This window comes from Ascidiella aspersa, chromosome 4, assembly GCF_963924565.1.
Source record: "Ascidiella aspersa chromosome 4, kaAscAspe10.2, whole genome shotgun sequence".
NCBI lineage: Eukaryota > Metazoa > Chordata > Ascidiacea > Phlebobranchia > Ascidiidae > Ascidiella > Ascidiella aspersa.
Genome location: NC_139450.1, coordinates 19,113,164 through 19,133,128, shown reverse-complemented (window position 1 = coordinate 19,133,128; position 19,965 = coordinate 19,113,164). Strand labels below are relative to the sequence as shown.

Sequence of the window (19,965 nt, the reverse complement as noted above, 5' to 3'; positions counted from 1 at the left end):
GAACACTTTTAATAGTTATCCTACGTAATATAAACACGAAAAAATGGCACTATGAAAAAGTAGGAACTACAGACCGACACCTGAAAAGTATAGGATAAACATACGTACATGGCTTGCCAGAATGGCTTTTTTGACAACAAAAATCTTTTTTTAACGTGGTTGATGTCAGAAAAATCGTTAGGCTTTTTTGTCATTTTTATAAAGTCTAAAACTAATTAATATACATACCGGTACGTTTTTTCGAAACCTTTCCTGCCTAAATATCAAAATAATAAATTATTTCATTATGGGACATAGTTTATAAACATTGTTTGCATGAGATTCTATTGCACTTTAAGGTGAGCAAGCTTAAAATTAAAACACGTAATATTTTAGCCCATTTTTCGATATATTGTAAGTACTAGAAGTTAGATTTTGTAATAAAAAAATGCAATATGGATGTTGTGAACGTGCTATGTAACTCATGTGGCCACAACACACTAGTTGTTTTGAACCTCACGAGAGATTGATACTATAAATGAGATTTTTTATCATACCAATCAACCATGGAGTAGTAGGCTATATTGAAACGAAAGTGAATGTGTTTTAAATATAAAAATACAATTAATTATTTTTGACTTTTTATCAGGTTTTTACGTACAGTTCGTGTTTAAACAAAATTTTAATCTAAGAACACTGCTACGGACCGGTAACCAACTCCTCGCGGACCGGTACCGGACCGGCGTTTGCCGACCACTGATCTAAAGACAAGACACTGCTTTAGCTATTTGGGCCAATTTCTTGATGATTTTTGTCGTACGTTTGTGTTCACACTTCTTTAGTGTTTACTTTACCACGCATTAAAAAGTTAATGCTTCAAAAACTATATACGTGACACCTTACTGTATCCAATTATACGCTCATGATTTTTTTAAATGCTGTGTTACATTAGCATGAAGCCGTCAGAATATTATCGCAATAGGAGTTTAGGCCTGTTACCCTTGTTTCATACTTTGGATAAAAACAATAAAAATTGTCCAATTTGGTAGGGTCGCGTGCTTACATTTATTTAGCGTTAGAGTGATAATTTTTAAAATGTACTAAACTTAAATAAATATTTTAGCAAAAACAAATAGGAATAAGTTTTAACGTAAACAATGTGTATACTTATTGTCTCTTTGAAATAGGTTATTGTGTTTACATCCAGGGCTGCGGAGTCGGTTAAAAAAACCCGAGTCCGACTCCGGCCAAAAAAGTAAACCCGAGTCCGACTCCCGAGTCCCGAGTCCGACTCCGGCCAAATGTAAGATTTTGTCGAGTCCAGCTCTGACTCTACAGTGGGCCTACCATATGTCCTCTTTTGGGAGGATTTGTCCTCTTTTCTCAAGAAAACTGAATGGTCCTCCGAGGACGCTCAAAAATGTCCAAATGTCCTCTTTTTTCGCATTTCAAGTTAGTTGCTCATACTTTTTTTTGTGCTAGCTCTAAGTTAATATTTAATTTTTGTAATGATTCCAATGGTTTCGCTGCGTTGTACACCACTCCTACAGCGCTGTACAAACTCTGTTTTTGCCAACTTTAGCATTAAAACAAGCAACACTTTTTTTGCGAATCTTTTCTACTTATATGTTAACTTTTTTTAACACAAAGTCTCTTTGAGTGCCATTGCATGTTTTCATATCATTGAAGGTATAACGGCCCTATTTAAAATTTTGCTAACTTACAGATAAACGATAAAATTCATCCACCGTTCGAACTTTTTTTATCCATGTTTTATTTAATTGGATAACAGGCTAGCAACAGGGGACTCAAACTTTTTCGCGCGAATCGATAATGTTTTTGCAATATTGCTGCTGTTGTTGTGTGTTATCACATCTTTTGAAACACGATAACGCAAAGTTTAATGTTTGCGCTTACATTTTTATTTGAGCTGACATCGCAGCCTTACAACTGTGGAGTGAATGCCCTCACGACACGTTTGTCAAAATCATCTCGTGCACGAGCAATTTATGGTGTGTCCAATGCTAAAATCCTCCTGAATTTACAGTTTAGCGCCAATTAAACCAAATTTTTTTCGCGCTTTGCGCGACCGACGACAAACTTAACTATTTTCAATTTGTCTCAGTGATATTTAATTGAAAATGCCGAAGTGATTTTCGTAGAGAGGGGGGGGGGGGGGCGCAAGGCATGGGAAAATTACCAAGGGGGACACGGCTGAAAAAGATTAAGAACCACTTGTCTATGGCATCAGGTGGTTCTCAGCAGACGCTTTCTTTAAATTTAGACAACAACAAAGCAAAATATAAGCTATACATTATAATGCTGAAAAGGAAAACTCTTTTTACTGATGAGCTACGCCAGAAGTATCCGTGTTTCAGAAAAGGATGTGTTAATTTCGAAGCTGAATGCAATACTTGGATATGGCACGTTTTTCTCAAACGTAACAATTCTACTTTCGTCTTACTTGCAGGCAAGAAAATGTCCTCTTTTATGGTGCTGAAAATATGGTAGCCCTACTCTACAGCCTGTATTTTAACCATTTACGCAATTAAATTAAGGTGGATTTTTTGCAATCCACTCATATTGATGTCATAATTGATCCACCCGCACGCATTACATGGTTTAAAAATATTTTACTATTTGCTATTACACTTTTACAACTTACATTTTGCCGCCTTAACAGTTTTAAAAGTTGATACTGCGCATGCGCACGTCGGACTAGGGACTCGGGTAGTTTTACGTGGTCTTACCCGAGTCCGACTCCGACTCCGCAGCCCTGTTTACATCTGAACCCCAAACAATCTGTGACCCCGTGAATTTCGACAACCTTGATATTGCTTGACGTAGCATCCGCATTTACATACAGTACCTACATGTGTGACTTTCTATTCACTTTTATTTAATGAGTAGACTGTCATTCGTCACAAGAGAATGACTTCATTCTATGTAACAGACAAATGAATTGACTTAAGCAAAATAAAGTCCAGGTTTTTATACACTACAATTTTAAATAAAAAACGCAAGATATATATATTTTTTAATATCTTGTTTTATTTTAGCGAGCGTCGTACACCAAAGAAAAAATTATATTCTACCTCCATTGTGTTGTGTATGACCCCATTCCGGATCCCACCGAAAACGTAGATTACCGGTTTAGGAGACTGTTCGGGTAAGGTGACTGCCGATGCAGTCAATCCGTAAGCGAGATCTGCTGACTGCAGGATGATGCTACGCCCTGAATTATTTTTTATGTCGAATTCTTAAGTCACTTTAACAAAAATGCAGACTAACCACTATACGTATAACTAGCTACAATAATGTACGGCTATAGCAGCACATTGCGACATAACTTAGTAGCAACAGCTTTGTTAAGCCGGTTTAGTTTTGCAGTGAGTAAAACAGCAATTTATATTAAAACTTTATCGTACATGAGGTACTTGCCGCGAAGGCCTTCCCAAATGCACATTTGATACAATAAAAAGCCGAGACCAGCCATGCTAAGAAACACGGGAAGTTGTAGGTTTCAGATATACTGAAAGTAGTAAGGACTTCCCGACCTTGCTACAACCGGTGTCCAAAACAGGACGATAATTCAGGGTTAGGATAAAAAGAATCCGAACACAGCCGTCCATGTGTTTACTCACTGCGTAATGTTTATACAAATATACAACTTTATACGTACGTAGTGCAACTGTCAGCACTAAATTTAAACTTCAAATCTGAACAAAAACATACCTTTTCCTCTATTTTGATTTTTCGATGGTGTCATATTTGTCCACACATGACAGTCATAACGAAACAGCCATACATCAGTGCCAATGACGCCATGTGTGGTTAGACCTCCAATCAATACAAAGCCGCGGATGCTACCTACAGGGGACACAAGTAAATGGCATAGGGTAAAATAAGGCAATATAAAGCAACATACACACAACAAAACTATAAAAATAAATTGAAAAGAATCAAAGTTCAACAAAAAGTTTAGATCGTGTCCGCGATCGTAAATCCTAACAGTAATCCGGCCCTTTATAAAAAAAGGTTCGGTGATCCCTGCTCTAGGGGTTACGTAAGTAGATCTAAATCTTGTAACTTACTTACTATATGTTTTATTTTTTAATTGAGTTATCTCTTATAATAAAAGGCAGATTTAAAGTAAATTTTAAACCTTGGTGTTCTATGAAATCGATGTTATTTAGGTTTTTGTAACGCTTGAATAATGGATTATTTGCTGAAATTAAAATCAAGACAGGGCGTTCTAAAATTATTTGCCAAATGATGTATTTTTTTTGTTTATTTTGCATTGCTTGCAAACACCTTTTATGAGTGTTTTTACAGTTTAAAAGTGGTTGTTTTATACGAAAAATGGCTTTTTACGATGTTTTTATAAACTTTACATACTGCTGAAGCTGGCTTAAAACAATTTTATCCAGACTTAATTGGTCTGACAAAAGAAGCTTCTTCAAGTGTACATTGCAGACGACATCCATCTTGCTCGATGTTGGGCACCTGGCAGCCGAAAAACAAAACTAGAAAAGCAATTTTGCTAAGTAATACAATGACAACTTTGCAATTCTGCATAGTCAACACGTGCAATGTACGAGTGACATGAGCTGTCCAGACATCTTCTTGGAAATGATCACTTTTAGTTTCTGGCATGTTTCCTTGTTAAATCCAAATATTGCCATTTCTTCTTCAAAACTTTAAACACCCCAATCTTTGGACCAATGAATTTCCCAAAAATCGTTTTACGAAGATGAGAAAGAAACACTTCAAGAATGTGATGTCGACTTTTTTTTTTTTTTTTTTTTTTGCTACAAACAATATTCAATATCCCCAGTCATCAAGCATATTTTTAATCGACATGGCTTGATTTAAGCCTGAAATCCTGATCCATTTTCCAACTTCGTATAGTACCCAGCCATTTTACTGCACCATCATGACTGGATAATATGGCAATGTGTTCTGTTGCTTGAAAGTTGTTACCTTCTGTTAGCGGTTTTTCATCCCAGTGTACGTGAAGAATTCTGATTTTAACGTAATTTTAAAGTCTTCCTTGATTTTTTCGAATTCAGTTGAGTGAATAACTTGCGGTAATTCTAATGTGGTGCTGGTACGCAGAACACAATAACATCGCCAAGGCATTCTCTAATCAAAGCAGCAAGAACACCATTTAATACATTACTTAAGATCTTATGGCGATCAGCAGCTGCTATGACTTGTGAGAGTTAAGTTATCTGCCTTGGCGAAGAAAACAGTTTGTGGTTTTGCTCCGATATAAGAAGTACTTGCCCAACCTTCTCTGCTCACAGAGCTTATACTGGCCATTATCACTGCTACTTAGAAAATCAAGTCCAGGCAAGTCTCCACAGAATTTAATTTTTCCATTTTCACCAGTTTGCTATACCTTTCCACTTCTTTAGCTCTTCTTTATTGTAGAAGGCGTTTTTCCGGTCCTTTATCTTTGCATCTTTCACGAAAGCATAGTCTTTGTTAAGGTTTTCTTTAATATTGACTTTTAAAATATCAAAAAGGTGTCCAGATCAGCGTCAATCTGTTCTTTATTCATACTACCGTGTTTGGTTGGAGGTTTACTAGCCGGTGCTTAAAATTTCCTGTGCTCGTTGCACAGTTCGTTCAGTTTTAGTTTGAATGTTTCCTTGATCTGAAAACAGGTATGTCCAGGTGTGGATCCCTCAAAGATCATTTTCCACAGGAATTCAACCTCACTGCATGTAGTAGCCACAGCATCATGTCTTTATTTTTTTTTTGAATTTTTAAATAGAAAAGAAACCTTTGAAAAACACCTCCCCCCTTTATTGATAAAAATAATTTTTAACTGAGAGAATGATATATCTCTGGGCTTTCCAATTAAACATACTTCCACGTTTTGAACATATGGAATGCATGGCAGCAGCAAAACAAACTTGCAGAATTACACTTCTGTAATTGTGCGATAAGAAACAAACTCTAGCTATAACTTTTCACAAATATCTGTTCTAAAAAATATATAAAAGAGAAAATCAAAAGATTAGTTGACTGCAGCTTATCAGTTACACACAAGGCTTCAAGTCCAACACAATGTTATACTGCACAGCACATGTTATGCAAGTGCCACTCAAAATGATCTGTGATATCATAACTCAAAAAACAGTGCATTTAGTAATCATTCAATTGTGACAATTACTTCGCCATTACTGCATAAAACAACGTATTAACTGTGGCTAAAATGTGACATTTATGCCTTTTTTGTGCCATGACAACTCACTTTTAAACCGTAAAACGGTTTGTTTATAGCCATCCCATTGCAAGCAATGGAAAAAAGTTCATAAATTGTTTTTTCAGGGGGAGGATAATTTTTTTTCCAATAATGTAAGCAAAATCTAAATTTCCAAATTGACGTAGCAAGGTGAATACTGAACCAAACGTGATTAGATTTAGAACAACCCTAATATACATAACAAAACTATAAAAACTGACAAAGAACTACAATCATACAATCTACATTAAATGCTGTAAACTCATACCGTCATCATATGGTGACGCGCTGTGCAGGTAGCGGGCAGAAGGGGACAGTGGATTAAGGATGCCTTGTGCATCTAACACTTTGGCCCAACGCCTGTGTATAATGCTGTATGTATATGTGGTATGTGAAGGTGATAGACCAAGCGGATTAATGCCTGGTTGCAGTCCACCGTAAACATATAGAAGATCAGTTTGAACATCATATACAGAACTGTGACCAAATGAACCGTAAAACGGTAAACCTTTGCTCATCAACGACGTCCAACGATTGTTAGTTACGTTATACACCCACACCTAAAATAAATAATATTAAGGTAGTTTAAAAGGGTTCATGGTAGAGGTAGATTAACTATAATATTTTCCTAAAATATAAAAAATATAAATATTAATCATGTTTAAAACTTCGGAACAGTTTAGTATAACATTGAAATATTTAGCAAAGCTCGTAATTCAGGCCAGACACTTTTGTTAAAATATAAATATATATTTCGCCAATGAAAGCATCGCCAGTATATCTCAAATAACAACGTAACAGTAAACACTAGTCTGATAACACAGTAGCAAAGGATCAACGAAGCACCAAAAAATGGTGTCAGTTGACCCTGAAGAAGGAATTCAGGTTACAAAAGAAAATAGCAAATATCAACGATAAGAAAGATGATTAAAGCAAAAAATCATAAGGTTGGCAATGCAAACTATGTTTGGCGAAAAATGAAACAATAAACAAGGGCAAAAGGCAAAGGTGAATCCGAAGCGAGCCACTCGCAATCACATTGTTTGCAAACAATGTCACGTGTGTACATACACAATTATACATAAAACACAGGTTAGTTTCAAGTAGCATATTCGCTTAAAAGTGGTTGTTTCATTCAACGTTTGACACCAATAAAGCTTCATATTTTAATATTTTCAGGAATGTTATCCATAATACCTGCATACTTCAGTGTTTGCTGACCACGTGTTGTTAACATTTTGGGTAAGTAATATTGCCCTTTTGCAAGGCGTCTGGTGTTGTATGCGTGTATGTCAGATGTAGCAATAAAAGAGGTTTGGAAAATATCTGGTAACAACTTTGAAATAAATAAATACATAAACTTGGCCAATTCAACGTAATAATGTTTATCAGATAACTTCAATATTTGGGTTTTGCTATAGAGTGGATTCATGGAGCTACGAAATGGACTATTTGTGATGAGTTTTACTCCTCTATTAAGTCTACTTTGCATAATAACTAAAGGATGAAGGGTAGTTTTGTTAACACAGCCCCATGTAAAAATATCATATAAAAGATTTGTATAAAGTATAAACCAATGCACAATAAACTGTTTTGAGTGTTGCAACTGGACAAAGTGACGCAGTCTTGCGAGAACCCCAGCAACTTTAATACTTTTTTTGGAAACTTGCTGGATGTGAGGATACCATGACAACTTTTTGTCAATTGTAACTCCCAGGTATTTTATTGTTTCTGCTCGTTCTATTTTAACTTTGTAGATAAGTATTTGGAATTTAGTTTTGGTTTTGGCCTTAGAAAATATTATGAACTTTTTTTTTTTAGTTTAATGATAAATAATTTATTAGTTCACATTCCTTTATCTATTTTAACCATTTTTGCATTTAAAGATTCTTTTAAGGTGGAAATATTATTGTGTGTCATCCACAGAAGTGTGTCGTCAGCAAAATATAAATTCTTTAAAAGTTTTGTGAATATCCATGTATTGTGAATTACGTATTGAAATTTTACTGATTGATTGTAAGTAGTTTTCTAAGTAAAACTTTGTGTAATTTCTTTGTAAGAAGAATTAAAAAATATAGCTAAGTAGAAAGAAATACATAAAACAATCAAAATTAATCGTTACAAATGATTTTTAATGTTTTATTAATTTCTTTTTACGTTAATTTTATTGGTTCTTGCTAAACTTTTCTGTTGTGACTGATGACAAATTGAAATCGAGGTCGACATTTATCTTGCAAGGGTCAAAGTGATTTCTAAAATTACACATTCAGCGCAACAATAGAACATCAATAGTATAGTGCATAATTAGGTTTACTTACTTTTCGATTCAATTCATTTTTAAAAGAGTAGCCACCAACAAGAAGCAACAGGTCTTTGCAAGCTGTCAGAGTGTGGCCCGCCAATGCAGGAGGATGATTGCTCGTCGAAAAAGTCTCCAAACCTTTAAACGATAAGGTAATATTAGTAAGGATAAGGAAAATACGGAAATGAGGTGTTTTTAATGAAGTAAATTGTCAACACGGTGTAAAACATTTTAATGATGTCTATTTCAATAAATATTAGAAACTTTACTGTGTATGTTCATTTTATTGTACAACTCGATTCAACAGAAATACAAAGTGTTCCTACTTGTCAGTTTCTTCGGGCTACCGAGATTGGTTTTGTCGAATATCCAAAGTTCGTCGGAAGTTCCCAAATTTTTGGTGAAACCACCAAACACGAACATTGACGTGTCGTTGTGGCTCGTCGCCGCATGAAAATATCTCGGCGCGGGTGCAGCGATATACGTAAACTTTAACCAAATCCCTCCAGAAACGTCATAGCTGATTAATTCCATAAAAATATTTTTTAGGATTTGAAATCAACTGATGTAAACTTTCGTTTACATAAATGTAATTCACCTTTACAACGAATTGGGATATATATTGCAATAATAAAAGTTTGGTGGCGTTTTTTGTGACATTTATTAGCGAAATTTGAGTAGTGAGCTTTAGTAAGCAATATTTGAAAAGTAATGTACAGCGTCGAAGTTGTTCGATTACCAAGTCAACTACAAAGTTATTGATTTGTTTTCAAATCTTACAGCAACCTCGCAATGCACATCGATTTCGTTGTTTTGTAAAATAGCATAAGCGGGCAAAATACATATCGTAAAAACACTGCTTTAAAAAAATTGTCTAGTAAATAAATGAGAACCATTTACTGTATTCTGATGTGAGTTAGGGGAGAATATGGGCGGGAACACAAGGATCATGTCCTTTGTTTTAAAAACTTTATCTGAATAATTGTAATTTTTTCATTGATTAGCTAACAAGAATTTATAACAGTGCTTGAGAGCAATAACTATAGCGCCTATAGGTTATACTAACTTGAATTTAATAAATGCATTTTCGTACTTCGCAACAATGTTTTATGCTTTGGTGTGTATGGCCATTGCGTCAAGAGTGCGTCAAGACTATAGAAAAATTACATTTTTTTATAATAACTCGAAAAGTCCTAGTTTAAAAGAATGCTCTAAGTTTTTAGTTAAATATCCAAGTCAAAACATCGCGGGGCCATAGCTCTTAAAATTGGAAGCTTTGTGTTTATGCAAACGTTATCGAATAATCAGAGCAGGTTTCTTCTGGTTACTTGTTTTATTGTACGTTATTACGCGATTTTGTGACATATTTAAAAACATATTGCCTTTCAAACAATTCAATTTTCGCCAAACAATAATACAAATATAGTCTACCTACCTAAATAAATCGTTGGTAGGTCCGATGGCTTCGTAGCCTCCAAACAACCATAGCTTGCTACCAACCGTGACCATAGAACTGCCATATAGCGGAGGTGGCGTGTTAAGCAACGACTGGCCAGATAGCTGGTGCAGAGTGGGGTGCCACTCACGTTGCCAGTAACTGGCTTGCAATATTTTGTTTACCGCGATCTCGCAGTTAACACCAGCAAAGTTTGCCGAGCATTGGCACAGGCCCTAAAGTTAAAACGATAAGTATGACAGTGTATTAGATCTCTTTACTATAAATACACACTGTAACAAATACACATAGGTCACAAATATGAGTTGGGTAAAACTGGGTTTAGATCGAGAAATGTACGTTCTAGCAGGGTATGTCTCGAATGATTTAATTCTGCGTTGAGATTTTGACAACTTATTTAAACATTAATACCCACGTCCTGCTGCAGGTTCCAATAGTATACTGGAATGATTACTACATGTGCTACCAAATCTTCCGGTGTTATCTAGGATATGTACGCTACTTACTGCAATTTGGCGGAAAAGAGGCGTATAACACATCAAGCAAAAGCTGTGCAAAACAGCACTTACAAAATCATCGGTTTTTGTGCATCCCGAGTTGTTTTATTTTAGTAGGTTTTTTATTAACATTAGGTTCCCAACGTTACGAGTAGTGTGAGAGTCGCCAGGAACGTGACAAACGCATAGTACCGTTAGAAATATATCACCAAACATCGTATGGAAAGACTCTCAATGCAGGACAAAATCAATGACCTGTGTTTATATCAAACATTTGTTTGTTCGCAATTCGCGGTAATTAGCAAACCTACGAATTTCCCAATTTTTTTAATTTTTAAAACCCTATATATATTGCCCATTGAGAACCACTTCTTTAGCGCGACTTTACGAGCTTTCAAATGTTGCTAAAGTTAAAGTGCCAAGACAGAAAACCACTTCAAAATTTAACTTAAGTTTACTGAACGTGGTAATACTTCAAGAATGCGCACAATTCGTACACACTAAATCACAAAAAATACTTGTTTTAGTGCATTTGTCGTAGTTCAATGTTTTTTTACGTTTTTCGAATCTTGTATTAATTGATTTGAGTTTCGCCGTCCACCGTCTTAAACCTTTCGAAATCTAACAATATACACTTGTCACTTACATTTATGCAAGCGCCTCGATGGGAACAGTTTCTGGGGCAATCGAAATTCATCGGTGAGGCACAACTTTCAGCTGAACCGTTTGTGCTTGTATCGCCATCATATTTCGAAGGAGGAATGCTAATGTAGGTGGCATTAAAGCCAAGCGACTGATCGTCAGTTATTGATGTCTCGTACACAACTGTAAGGTAACCTGCAAATGAGACAGACGTTTATCATTGGAGTAGTAGAAATACAAACAAAACAACAAAATTGTACGACGTACGTGAAAGTTTAAAAAGTGAAACACACATATTACATATATAGTTATCTAATATATAAGGCGGAGGAGGCGCAAGCAAGCACTACAAGGAACTAGCGAACGAAACACAATTTGAAACAAGTTTTCCAATCGATTAGAAGGTTGTTAATTAGCTTCACTTTGTATGCCTGGTTCCCTTCAATGGGCTTCCCTTGAGAGATAAGTGGTTGTGAAACGTGCTTAGCTAAGCGTAGCGCCTGATTGCTTCTTACCACTTGATTAATCAGGCAACATTTTAAATTGTTGTTGGCCAAACGACGCTTTTGCAAGATAGGTAAAAAGCCTGGCCATGCGGCTAATTTAAAATAAGTAGAAAGAAGCATTAAGCCAGTAAGAGGTAAAAAATCAAACTTGCAACAGAAGGTATTTTTTTTCGATTCATGACGAGGAACGTGCCAGGAACTACCCCGAAAAAATATTATGTCTATAACGTCACAATGACGTCCTCCATATTTTTTAACGGCTACAAAAGTCAAAATGCTGATAAACACTCAAGACTGATCTCATATAAACGAATATAATAAGGGTAACAAAATGGACAATTTGACCAAATTAACAAAAGTTGCTATAAATTGGGTATAATTTAAAATTTATCATAAAAATTTATCAGTGGTCACATATGTTCACTTAAATCTACAAGCATAAAACATTAACCTGTAACTTGATGATACAGTGTCATTATGACATCACAGTTTGAACTATGTAAAATTAGGGAAAAAATACCAAAAACTACTGCTTATATTCAATATTAAAAGTACCATTACGGCAACATCCCAATACAATATTATCAGTCGGTGCCACTGCAAGAAAGTTAAATGATTTTTTCTAATAACAACAATGCCTACCCAATGCAATAGCGTGCTGCAAACCAAGCTTTCTTCTACACCAGCGTTTCTCAACCGGTGTGCCGCGGCGCACTGGTGCGCCATGGAAGGCTGCTAGGTGCGCCGCGAACGAAAGGAAAAAACATGTCGAAATAAGTCCAAAATTAATCGGAATACGACTTTAATGTACAAAATAACGTTTTTAGTCTCAAAGGCTGGAAGTCCCTTTAAAGATATGCAACTATAAAACCCACTAAAATAAAAAAAGCAGACAATTTAAGAGAAATATCGGTACACCTCAAAAATTTCGCGCTTGCTTCGCTCGCAAGGTGCGCCGCCAACGTTTTCATACGTCTCTAGGTGCGCCCCCAAGTAAAAAAGGCCATGTAAATCATGGTTTTAGATTCCCAAACTTGGTATTAAAGAGCGTAGCACATGTCTTACTTAAATATATCGAAAGATGTGGCGTTTTTCGTAAACTTATTTTAGGCTTATCGGAAAATTTGCTGTCCAGTCAGTTTCTTCTGTTTTTGCTATCCTCCGACTTCCAATAAGGTTCAAATAAGTTGTAAAAAAACAACGGACAAGACATGTGCATTTAAATCAGGGTTGGACAACCTACGACCCCCCGTGTAAATTACCCGGACGTCCACTAATTTCACAAACTTGGCACGATGAAGCCATCATATTGTTTGACTATTTCAACAACGTATTTTTTTGCGGTTTGCTATTAGTTATTGTATAGCTAACATTTTTGCATTTTAGGAAATTCTTTTCAGCCTAAAGGCGCCGTGCATACCGTACAACCATCCACAAAAAAGTTTCGAGAACTTAGTCTGTCATATCATAAATTCTGTGCGTTTTTTAAAATATGAATATAACATCGAGCGCTAGTGGCCCTATTTTAATTACACCATAAACTATTCTAACGATTAAATTTATCCTGTTTCCCTGAAGTATTTTTGTTACAACTTATTGTTGTTAGTTTGAAACGCCCTGCGGACTTTTACACCCAACAAACGAACGCTTCGTCGTCTTCTTCTTGAATGTCAGACCCATTTTCAGTTGCACGAATATCATATGTGCGCCCCTGCTTAACCGTTTGTAACACAAAATGCTTCTAAACAACACGTTTTACAAAGAAAACTGTTAGTTAAATCGATTACCACAAAACCTACAAATTGTCTCGTTTGAAACACACATTGACAAAAAACTATATATATTTCGAATTGCTGGTTTCTTCAAGAAAATTGCAAAGATTTTTTTTCTATTTTAGTTTCTGTAGTTCAAAAACTAACTGCAAGGATCTGAGCAAACGTGTCATCAGACTCATCACCTGAACTTGCAAATAGCTCCACAGATTCTTCCCAACCACCGGTGCCACATAATGCAGCCAACTGTGTTGCAGATGAAATATCGTCACTCGGAATCCCGTCGTACACGAAAACATGATTATTCTGACACAAAATACTAAAGTTAGATAAATTGCATCAAACTTTATGTCATTTCTACTAATTTGTTTTACACGTAATTTATTGTGTAAGATTGGTACGTTAGTATACTTACAGAACAATCGACATTAATGTTGTCTGGTCTGATGGTCAACTTAATGGTATGACGGTGCGTGGGTGCTGTTACCAACCAAAAGCAATATATAATGCCATTACCAGAAATTCGCCAAGCCCCAAAAGCTCCAGAATCTTGCCATTTAGGCAACACGACGCGGCCATCGCACGACCGGTAGCACTTCCCGCCGCTTCTGCAAGCAAGGGTGAGTCGCAGGAATAAAATATAAAAAAAATACAAGCGAACAAAAGCCATTGCAAAAAAACAAAAGCCTTCCATCAAAATACAATAATTACTCACACATTAAAATCAATACTCATACAATACATAGTACTTCAGATAATTTTATTCATCAATAAAACACTGTCATAGATCAGTGCCATGCAGTGGTTCCCAATCTGGAGTCAATGACTCCTACGGGGTCCTATGCGGAAGCGGCATCTAATCGACTTGCGTGGTATAAAAGTTTGCTAGCCAATGGTTTAAAAAAGATTGTAACAATTTAAAAAAATATGTATTTACCTTGCATCTCCGTAAAATCCAGGCTGGCAGCTCTGACAAAACATGCCAGTGGTATTGTGGAGGCAAGAACAATATCCTGATTTTACATCACAGATGCCAACTGACGTGTCGCCATGTCCATTGCATGAACATGGATGGCAAGTTGTTCTGTTGCCAGGTAAAGCCACATTGTAAAAGCCACCCTGGCATGTATCACAATACTTGCCTTGGGTATTGTTGTGGCATCGATCACAAACACCTAAAATTAACAAACTTAGATATTGATAGTTAAAACACAGATTAAAGGCCCAAAGTTTAACACCGGTTAAAACCAGCTCGAGTTGCTGTTAAAATCTATTTATTTGCTCAAGTTATTATTTAATAATACAAGTTAATGTTTTATCCTGTAACTTCTCGATTATTATCGAGACGCTAACCTACACGTCTAAACTAAAAAACGCACTGGCAAAATGCACAATAGGGAAACTTTTTGTACTTCACAATTGGTAAACATTTGTACATTCAGTAGTGTAATAAACCAACGAGGTGGTCACTAGGTGCAGTAGGAACCGGGTATTTACTAAATTAAACACCTGATTTGTTGTGCAATGTTTCTTGAGAGAAAAATAATGCCGTGTACATTACATAATAAAAAAACAACATAATTTTTCCGATAAAGTTGACAAGTTCAACACACCCTCTGTTAAAATTAAAAATTTAACGTGTTACAAGATGGCTCTATTAAAACAATTTTATCTCCCATAATTCAAGAATCAGCTTAGCATAGCGGAGTATCAATTTGCATGCTGTCTTGCTGTTATATGGTATATTTTTGTGCCTTATTATAAGGGTTTTGAGCAGTTAAAAAGTCGGAACTAAAACCAATATAGTTCTAGAACCAAAATAGTGATGTTAGTTTAGTCCATGTTTATTTGTGTGGGCGCGAGATTTTTCCTAAAAAACATGAACTAGGTTATATCACGTAATTCCATTTACCCAAAATGTATTAAACGAACAATTCACGTAAGGCCAAAATTCGAAGAAAACATTAAAAATATTTTTGTGACTGAAATTTTGTTCCGCCGAGTACTGATTTGAAGACACCTGTCGACTGGCGAGTGAAAATTTGAATTCAATTATTACCCGGATTGTTTTTTATGCAACATGACATCGATCAAACTGGTGATAACATTGTGCAAACGTTAAATATAACATTTTATTTGTACGGAATCCTAAAACCACAACGACTTCTGCTTTAAAAAAGTATGCAGCAAACAGCTATAGCAGGCGACTCACCAATGCCAGTAATGCATGTACTGTGAAAGTTGCACTGGCAATCTACGTTGCAAGCTACTTCACTATCTTGGTCAGATGTCCACCCAAGATTGCAAATACATCTGTAGTCTGGTTTTCCGCTGCACATACCATAATAGAGAAATTACAACTTTATAAAAATCAGTGAATATGCACATAGGACGTCACTATGTGGAAGTAGGTAAAAGTTAAAATGTTATGTGGCTACAATTGAATCAATTTTTTTTTTGAAAATAGTTTAGACAACTAACAGCTATGATTACCTGCAGATTCCGTTTAGGCACTTTTGGCGGCACACCTGGTGGCAGTTGACCCCATCTCCACTAAAGCCTTCATTACAAGTGCACAAGAAAGAATCATTTGTGTTTGTGCAAGTTGCATTGTTACTGCAATTATGCAGAGCTCTTCCAACAGGCCATTCTAAAAGAATAAATGTAAAGATTCGAAAGTAATTTCCAACTGAAAAATCATATTTAGTTAAGCATAGGGGTAACCAAACTCTTTACACAATGGACCAGATAACTAACAGAATTGTGTGTACAGGCCACCTACCCATTATTTATTTTGTTTAGTGCAATACATTGAGCTAACTGCAATATTTTATACCTGTTATGTATACACATTTTTGCTGACAGTTCAGTGCCTAAATCCCTAACAATGAGCCCAAACAAACTCCACAAGGTATCAGTAGGTCGAAGTACTTTTAGTTAACGATATTTTATTATAATTTTGTTTCTTTTACCCTTTATATTGTTTTTACAACATGAAATCTCACGATACTTTTTGGTTCAGATATAAAGTTAGGCATAGTAAATAAAATTACAGCACTGGCTAGGCTACATAGTTGTTAACTATTGCAGATACGCACGGCTGAACGCTTATTTTTAAGATTTGTGCTTATTTTTGAGTGCAGTGTCTTAGAAAATACTAATGCGCTTAAATAAGAATGGCCAAGCCAAACAAGTCAAATAAATCAACATCATCTTAAGGAAGACATTTTCATACATACTAGTACTATCATCATAAGTTAGATTTGCTGAATACCATGCATTTAATGTTTACTTATAGGGTGAAACAAAATTCTAACTCTGGGAAAATGCATCAATTGACACCTTCAGTTGTGGAATAGGTAGATATACTGTCACTGTTTAATATTCTATCCAAGACTGCAGCCCATTTTTGTACATTGACAATGTATATAGGAAAATAGATAAATAAAACACAACATAGGCACCGCACTATTATTTTTCATATTAAGAATAAAACAAATCTTTCTAGGAATTTTAAGGCTTGAAGGTTAGATAACTTTCAAAATTAAGAGTTATAAAGATTGTAGTTCAGGAACTTTTATTGGAAAGTAATAAATATATCTTAATGTTAAAAACATTCACATAAGAAAACTTACCTAAATTGCATTCGTCATAATCCGGACACTTGTTATAGTTCCACTGCCAGGGTGATGTAAGGGACTTCTTATCCAGCTCAGTGACACATTGATCAGGATTTTGTGGTGTTTTAAACCTCCCATGTAAGCACTTGCCCTAAATAAAAAGATCAAAATCACACAATATTTGCTCAGTTAATTTAAAATCATAAAACAATAATATTAGTAAACTGGGTTGGCCAGCCTTACCAAAATCAGTCAGCCTACAAAGGATTTTTCCAAAAGTTAAGCAGGCTGTTCAGATTTTTGAAAAGCAAAGCTAGCCTATAATAATTATTAGAAAGAACATTTTGTACTTTTTGTCTTAGTGTTGAAAAGCGAAGTTTCCAAAAGTAAAAAATAATGGCCAATTCTTGTTAAAATTTACACATTAAAGACCAAAATTATTCCAAATCAAATTGTTTACAAAATGCCTAAACATCATTACAAATTTAACAAAAGCTATAATAAACTTGTTAAAATTGTTGTTTAGTTTAAAATTTAATCAAAATTTAGTTTTGAATTACATCAAACACAATTTTAACTGTATTATATTTACATTAGAGCAATATACAATATATGTTCAACGCATTAGATTCATAGAACTTCGATTTTGCTTTAATTAGATAGTTGTGAATCTCAGATTTAGACAAATGTATTGAACAGTTTTTGCTGTGTAGTTTTCGGTGGTAATTTGCATTTTATATTTACATAACATGATGGTTCTTTGTTAATTTTTTGTAATTCTTTTTGCCTTGTATTTCAACTAAACTGTTAATTCAACAATTTCCAAAATAATCCGCATCTTGTTTTTGTTCGACATTCTTAAAGTTTTTGTCCTTTTGATATGCCAAAAATATCAACTAAGCATTTTCAAGAGATTTGCATTTTAAACTGGCAAAAGTAATTGATTAGAGTTCCACCGGTCGTCAGTAAAAGACCAAAAACAAGTGACTGGCGACACCAATGATCAAGTACCTTCATAAAAAGAAAAGCTAATAAAAAACAATCACACTTCACAGACTCTAGTAGAACCCCCTTTGAAAAAAACACCCCTAAAGTTCCCTTGGCCTGAACAACCTAAATACTTCAAACTCACATTACCTGCAGTGCATTGGATGAATTGCTACACCAACCACACTGAAAACTTTTCAGACACAGCTTGCAACTTTTTATCTCAGAGCAGCTGAAATAAGGCAAAAAATATTAATTTAACAAAGTACTACCTAGGAAGAAAGTACACAGTCGATGCAAAGTAAATCATAAGTTATGATATTATATTTCGAAATAACCTACTTGACACACTTTAGTTTATCTGTTACAGGCAAAGCACACTGGCCAAAAACATTGTAGGGAATCTGTTGGGACAATCCAAAACACCTCTGAGCCTGAACACACCACAAGCATTGCTCATCACCAAACCCGGTTAGACATTCACTGCAAGAACTCCGTAATGAGCAATGAACAGGACAATCTTGTTGGGTTTGGATGGCCACACCTGTTACACAACACGTTAATTTACAAAGTCTAAGAAAAGTTTATTACTATATAGTCAGACAAACCAAAATTGGACAACAACTATGATTTAGCCTTTGGCAGACTAAGAATCAGTCAATTAATGATGGGCAGGCTAAGAAATAACTAGCCTGTGGTGATATTGAATTCACAATGTACAACCAAACTGGGATCACCGAGTCTAAATGTTTCTGGTGCACTATTGATATTACTACACTTGAGTAATTGTTTGTTCCCTGGAAAAATAAAATGGAATTTGGGTAAACGATGCACCAAGCTGTAATGTAGCCTGATAATGAATTTCAAAGCCAAAAAGGTAGAGTACATTGAAATCATCTTGATTAAAACGTTTTGATACAAACTTGTTTCATCTTCAGTTAATGTGACTGAAAAGTAAATTAAAGCATTAATTATAAAAAGGTGAGACGCAAATGTTATCATTCTGAGTTTTAATCGTCGGAGTGTTAATTAGCATCTTCAGGTGTTGAACGGGTTTAGCGGTGTTACTAAGGTGTCAACGTTCAATTAGGGGCTACAGTCTTGGATAAATAGCGACTCAAGTAGCCGCAATCTCCACACAGTTATGGTTTGAATGCTGCAGAAGATATCTGCAAACTGCAAGTTTCGGCTTTGAAATTCATTATCAAAATTGAATTTCACTATGACTTTAAGAATATAATTGAAAACCACAATCTCCCCTTGATAGCAAATCCCACCCATATCTAGTTTTCAACAGTAAAAGTTGATTTACACAAATATCTATTATGACTTTAGTATTAAAACTATATTGTTCTGCAAAAGTCTAACAGTAAGCAAGTATAACCTGGAACAATTCTTTTTCCAACACACCTCCGACCATTCCATTCACATGAACCTGTTTTTACACAAGGAATGCAGGAGATGTAATCTGAACATGCAGAGCATGAACTTGGTTCCAAGGAAACACCACCGAAAACAGTGTTTAAGGAATCTAAGTAGTTATAAACAAAACATGTAACTGTTGTAGACAGGCTGGGTAAAATGTATGCACAAAAATATTGAAAATTTCCCTGCTGTAGGCTGGGTAAAATGTATGCACAAAAATATTAAAAACTTTCCAAAACATTAAAATCACTTTTGCCCTATATGCTGTCATTAGTGCAACACCATTACTAATTTTATCTGAAATAAAATTTATATTTTATACTGCTTTATGTTATGCGCTGCCAAACTGTGCAATTGCGTTATCTCACATGATAGACATGGGCATTTTGACGCATTTCAGTTTTATTGATTCTACATGATGTTATAAAAGGTTTATGTTCTATATGCTTGAACATTTCATTAATTACTGTGTCATATTTTGCAAGCTTTATTGGTTGTTTATCAGTAACAAAAGTAATTTTAT

General features: G+C 35.2%; 1 protein-coding gene across 1 annotated transcript in view; it reads right to left on the bottom strand.

Annotated features, from left to right (window-relative positions):
• The window catches only part of LOC146148562 (multiple epidermal growth factor-like domains protein 8), a 59,956-nt gene that overhangs the window by 15,672 nt on the left and 24,319 nt on the right, over positions 1–19,965 (bottom strand). Inside the window, exons 13-28 of the mRNA XM_083388068.1 lie at positions 19,402–19,548; positions 18,360–18,561; positions 18,168–18,249; positions 17,046–17,181; positions 15,904–16,060; positions 15,623–15,741; positions 14,348–14,585; positions 13,826–14,018; positions 13,596–13,716; positions 11,137–11,327; positions 9,973–10,208; positions 8,864–9,057; positions 8,554–8,675; positions 6,504–6,795; positions 3,715–3,849; positions 3,075–3,214 (exon numbers count right to left, since the gene is read on the bottom strand). Coding sequence (XP_083244194.1) covers positions 3,075–3,214; positions 3,715–3,849; positions 6,504–6,795; positions 8,554–8,675; positions 8,864–9,057; positions 9,973–10,208; positions 11,137–11,327; positions 13,596–13,716; positions 13,826–14,018; positions 14,348–14,585; positions 15,623–15,741; positions 15,904–16,060; positions 17,046–17,181; positions 18,168–18,249; positions 18,360–18,561; positions 19,402–19,548 — 2,705 coding nt within the window. The remainder of the gene's footprint in view (positions 1–3,074; positions 3,215–3,714; positions 3,850–6,503; positions 6,796–8,553; positions 8,676–8,863; positions 9,058–9,972; positions 10,209–11,136; positions 11,328–13,595; positions 13,717–13,825; positions 14,019–14,347; positions 14,586–15,622; positions 15,742–15,903; positions 16,061–17,045; positions 17,182–18,167; positions 18,250–18,359; positions 18,562–19,401; positions 19,549–19,965) is intronic.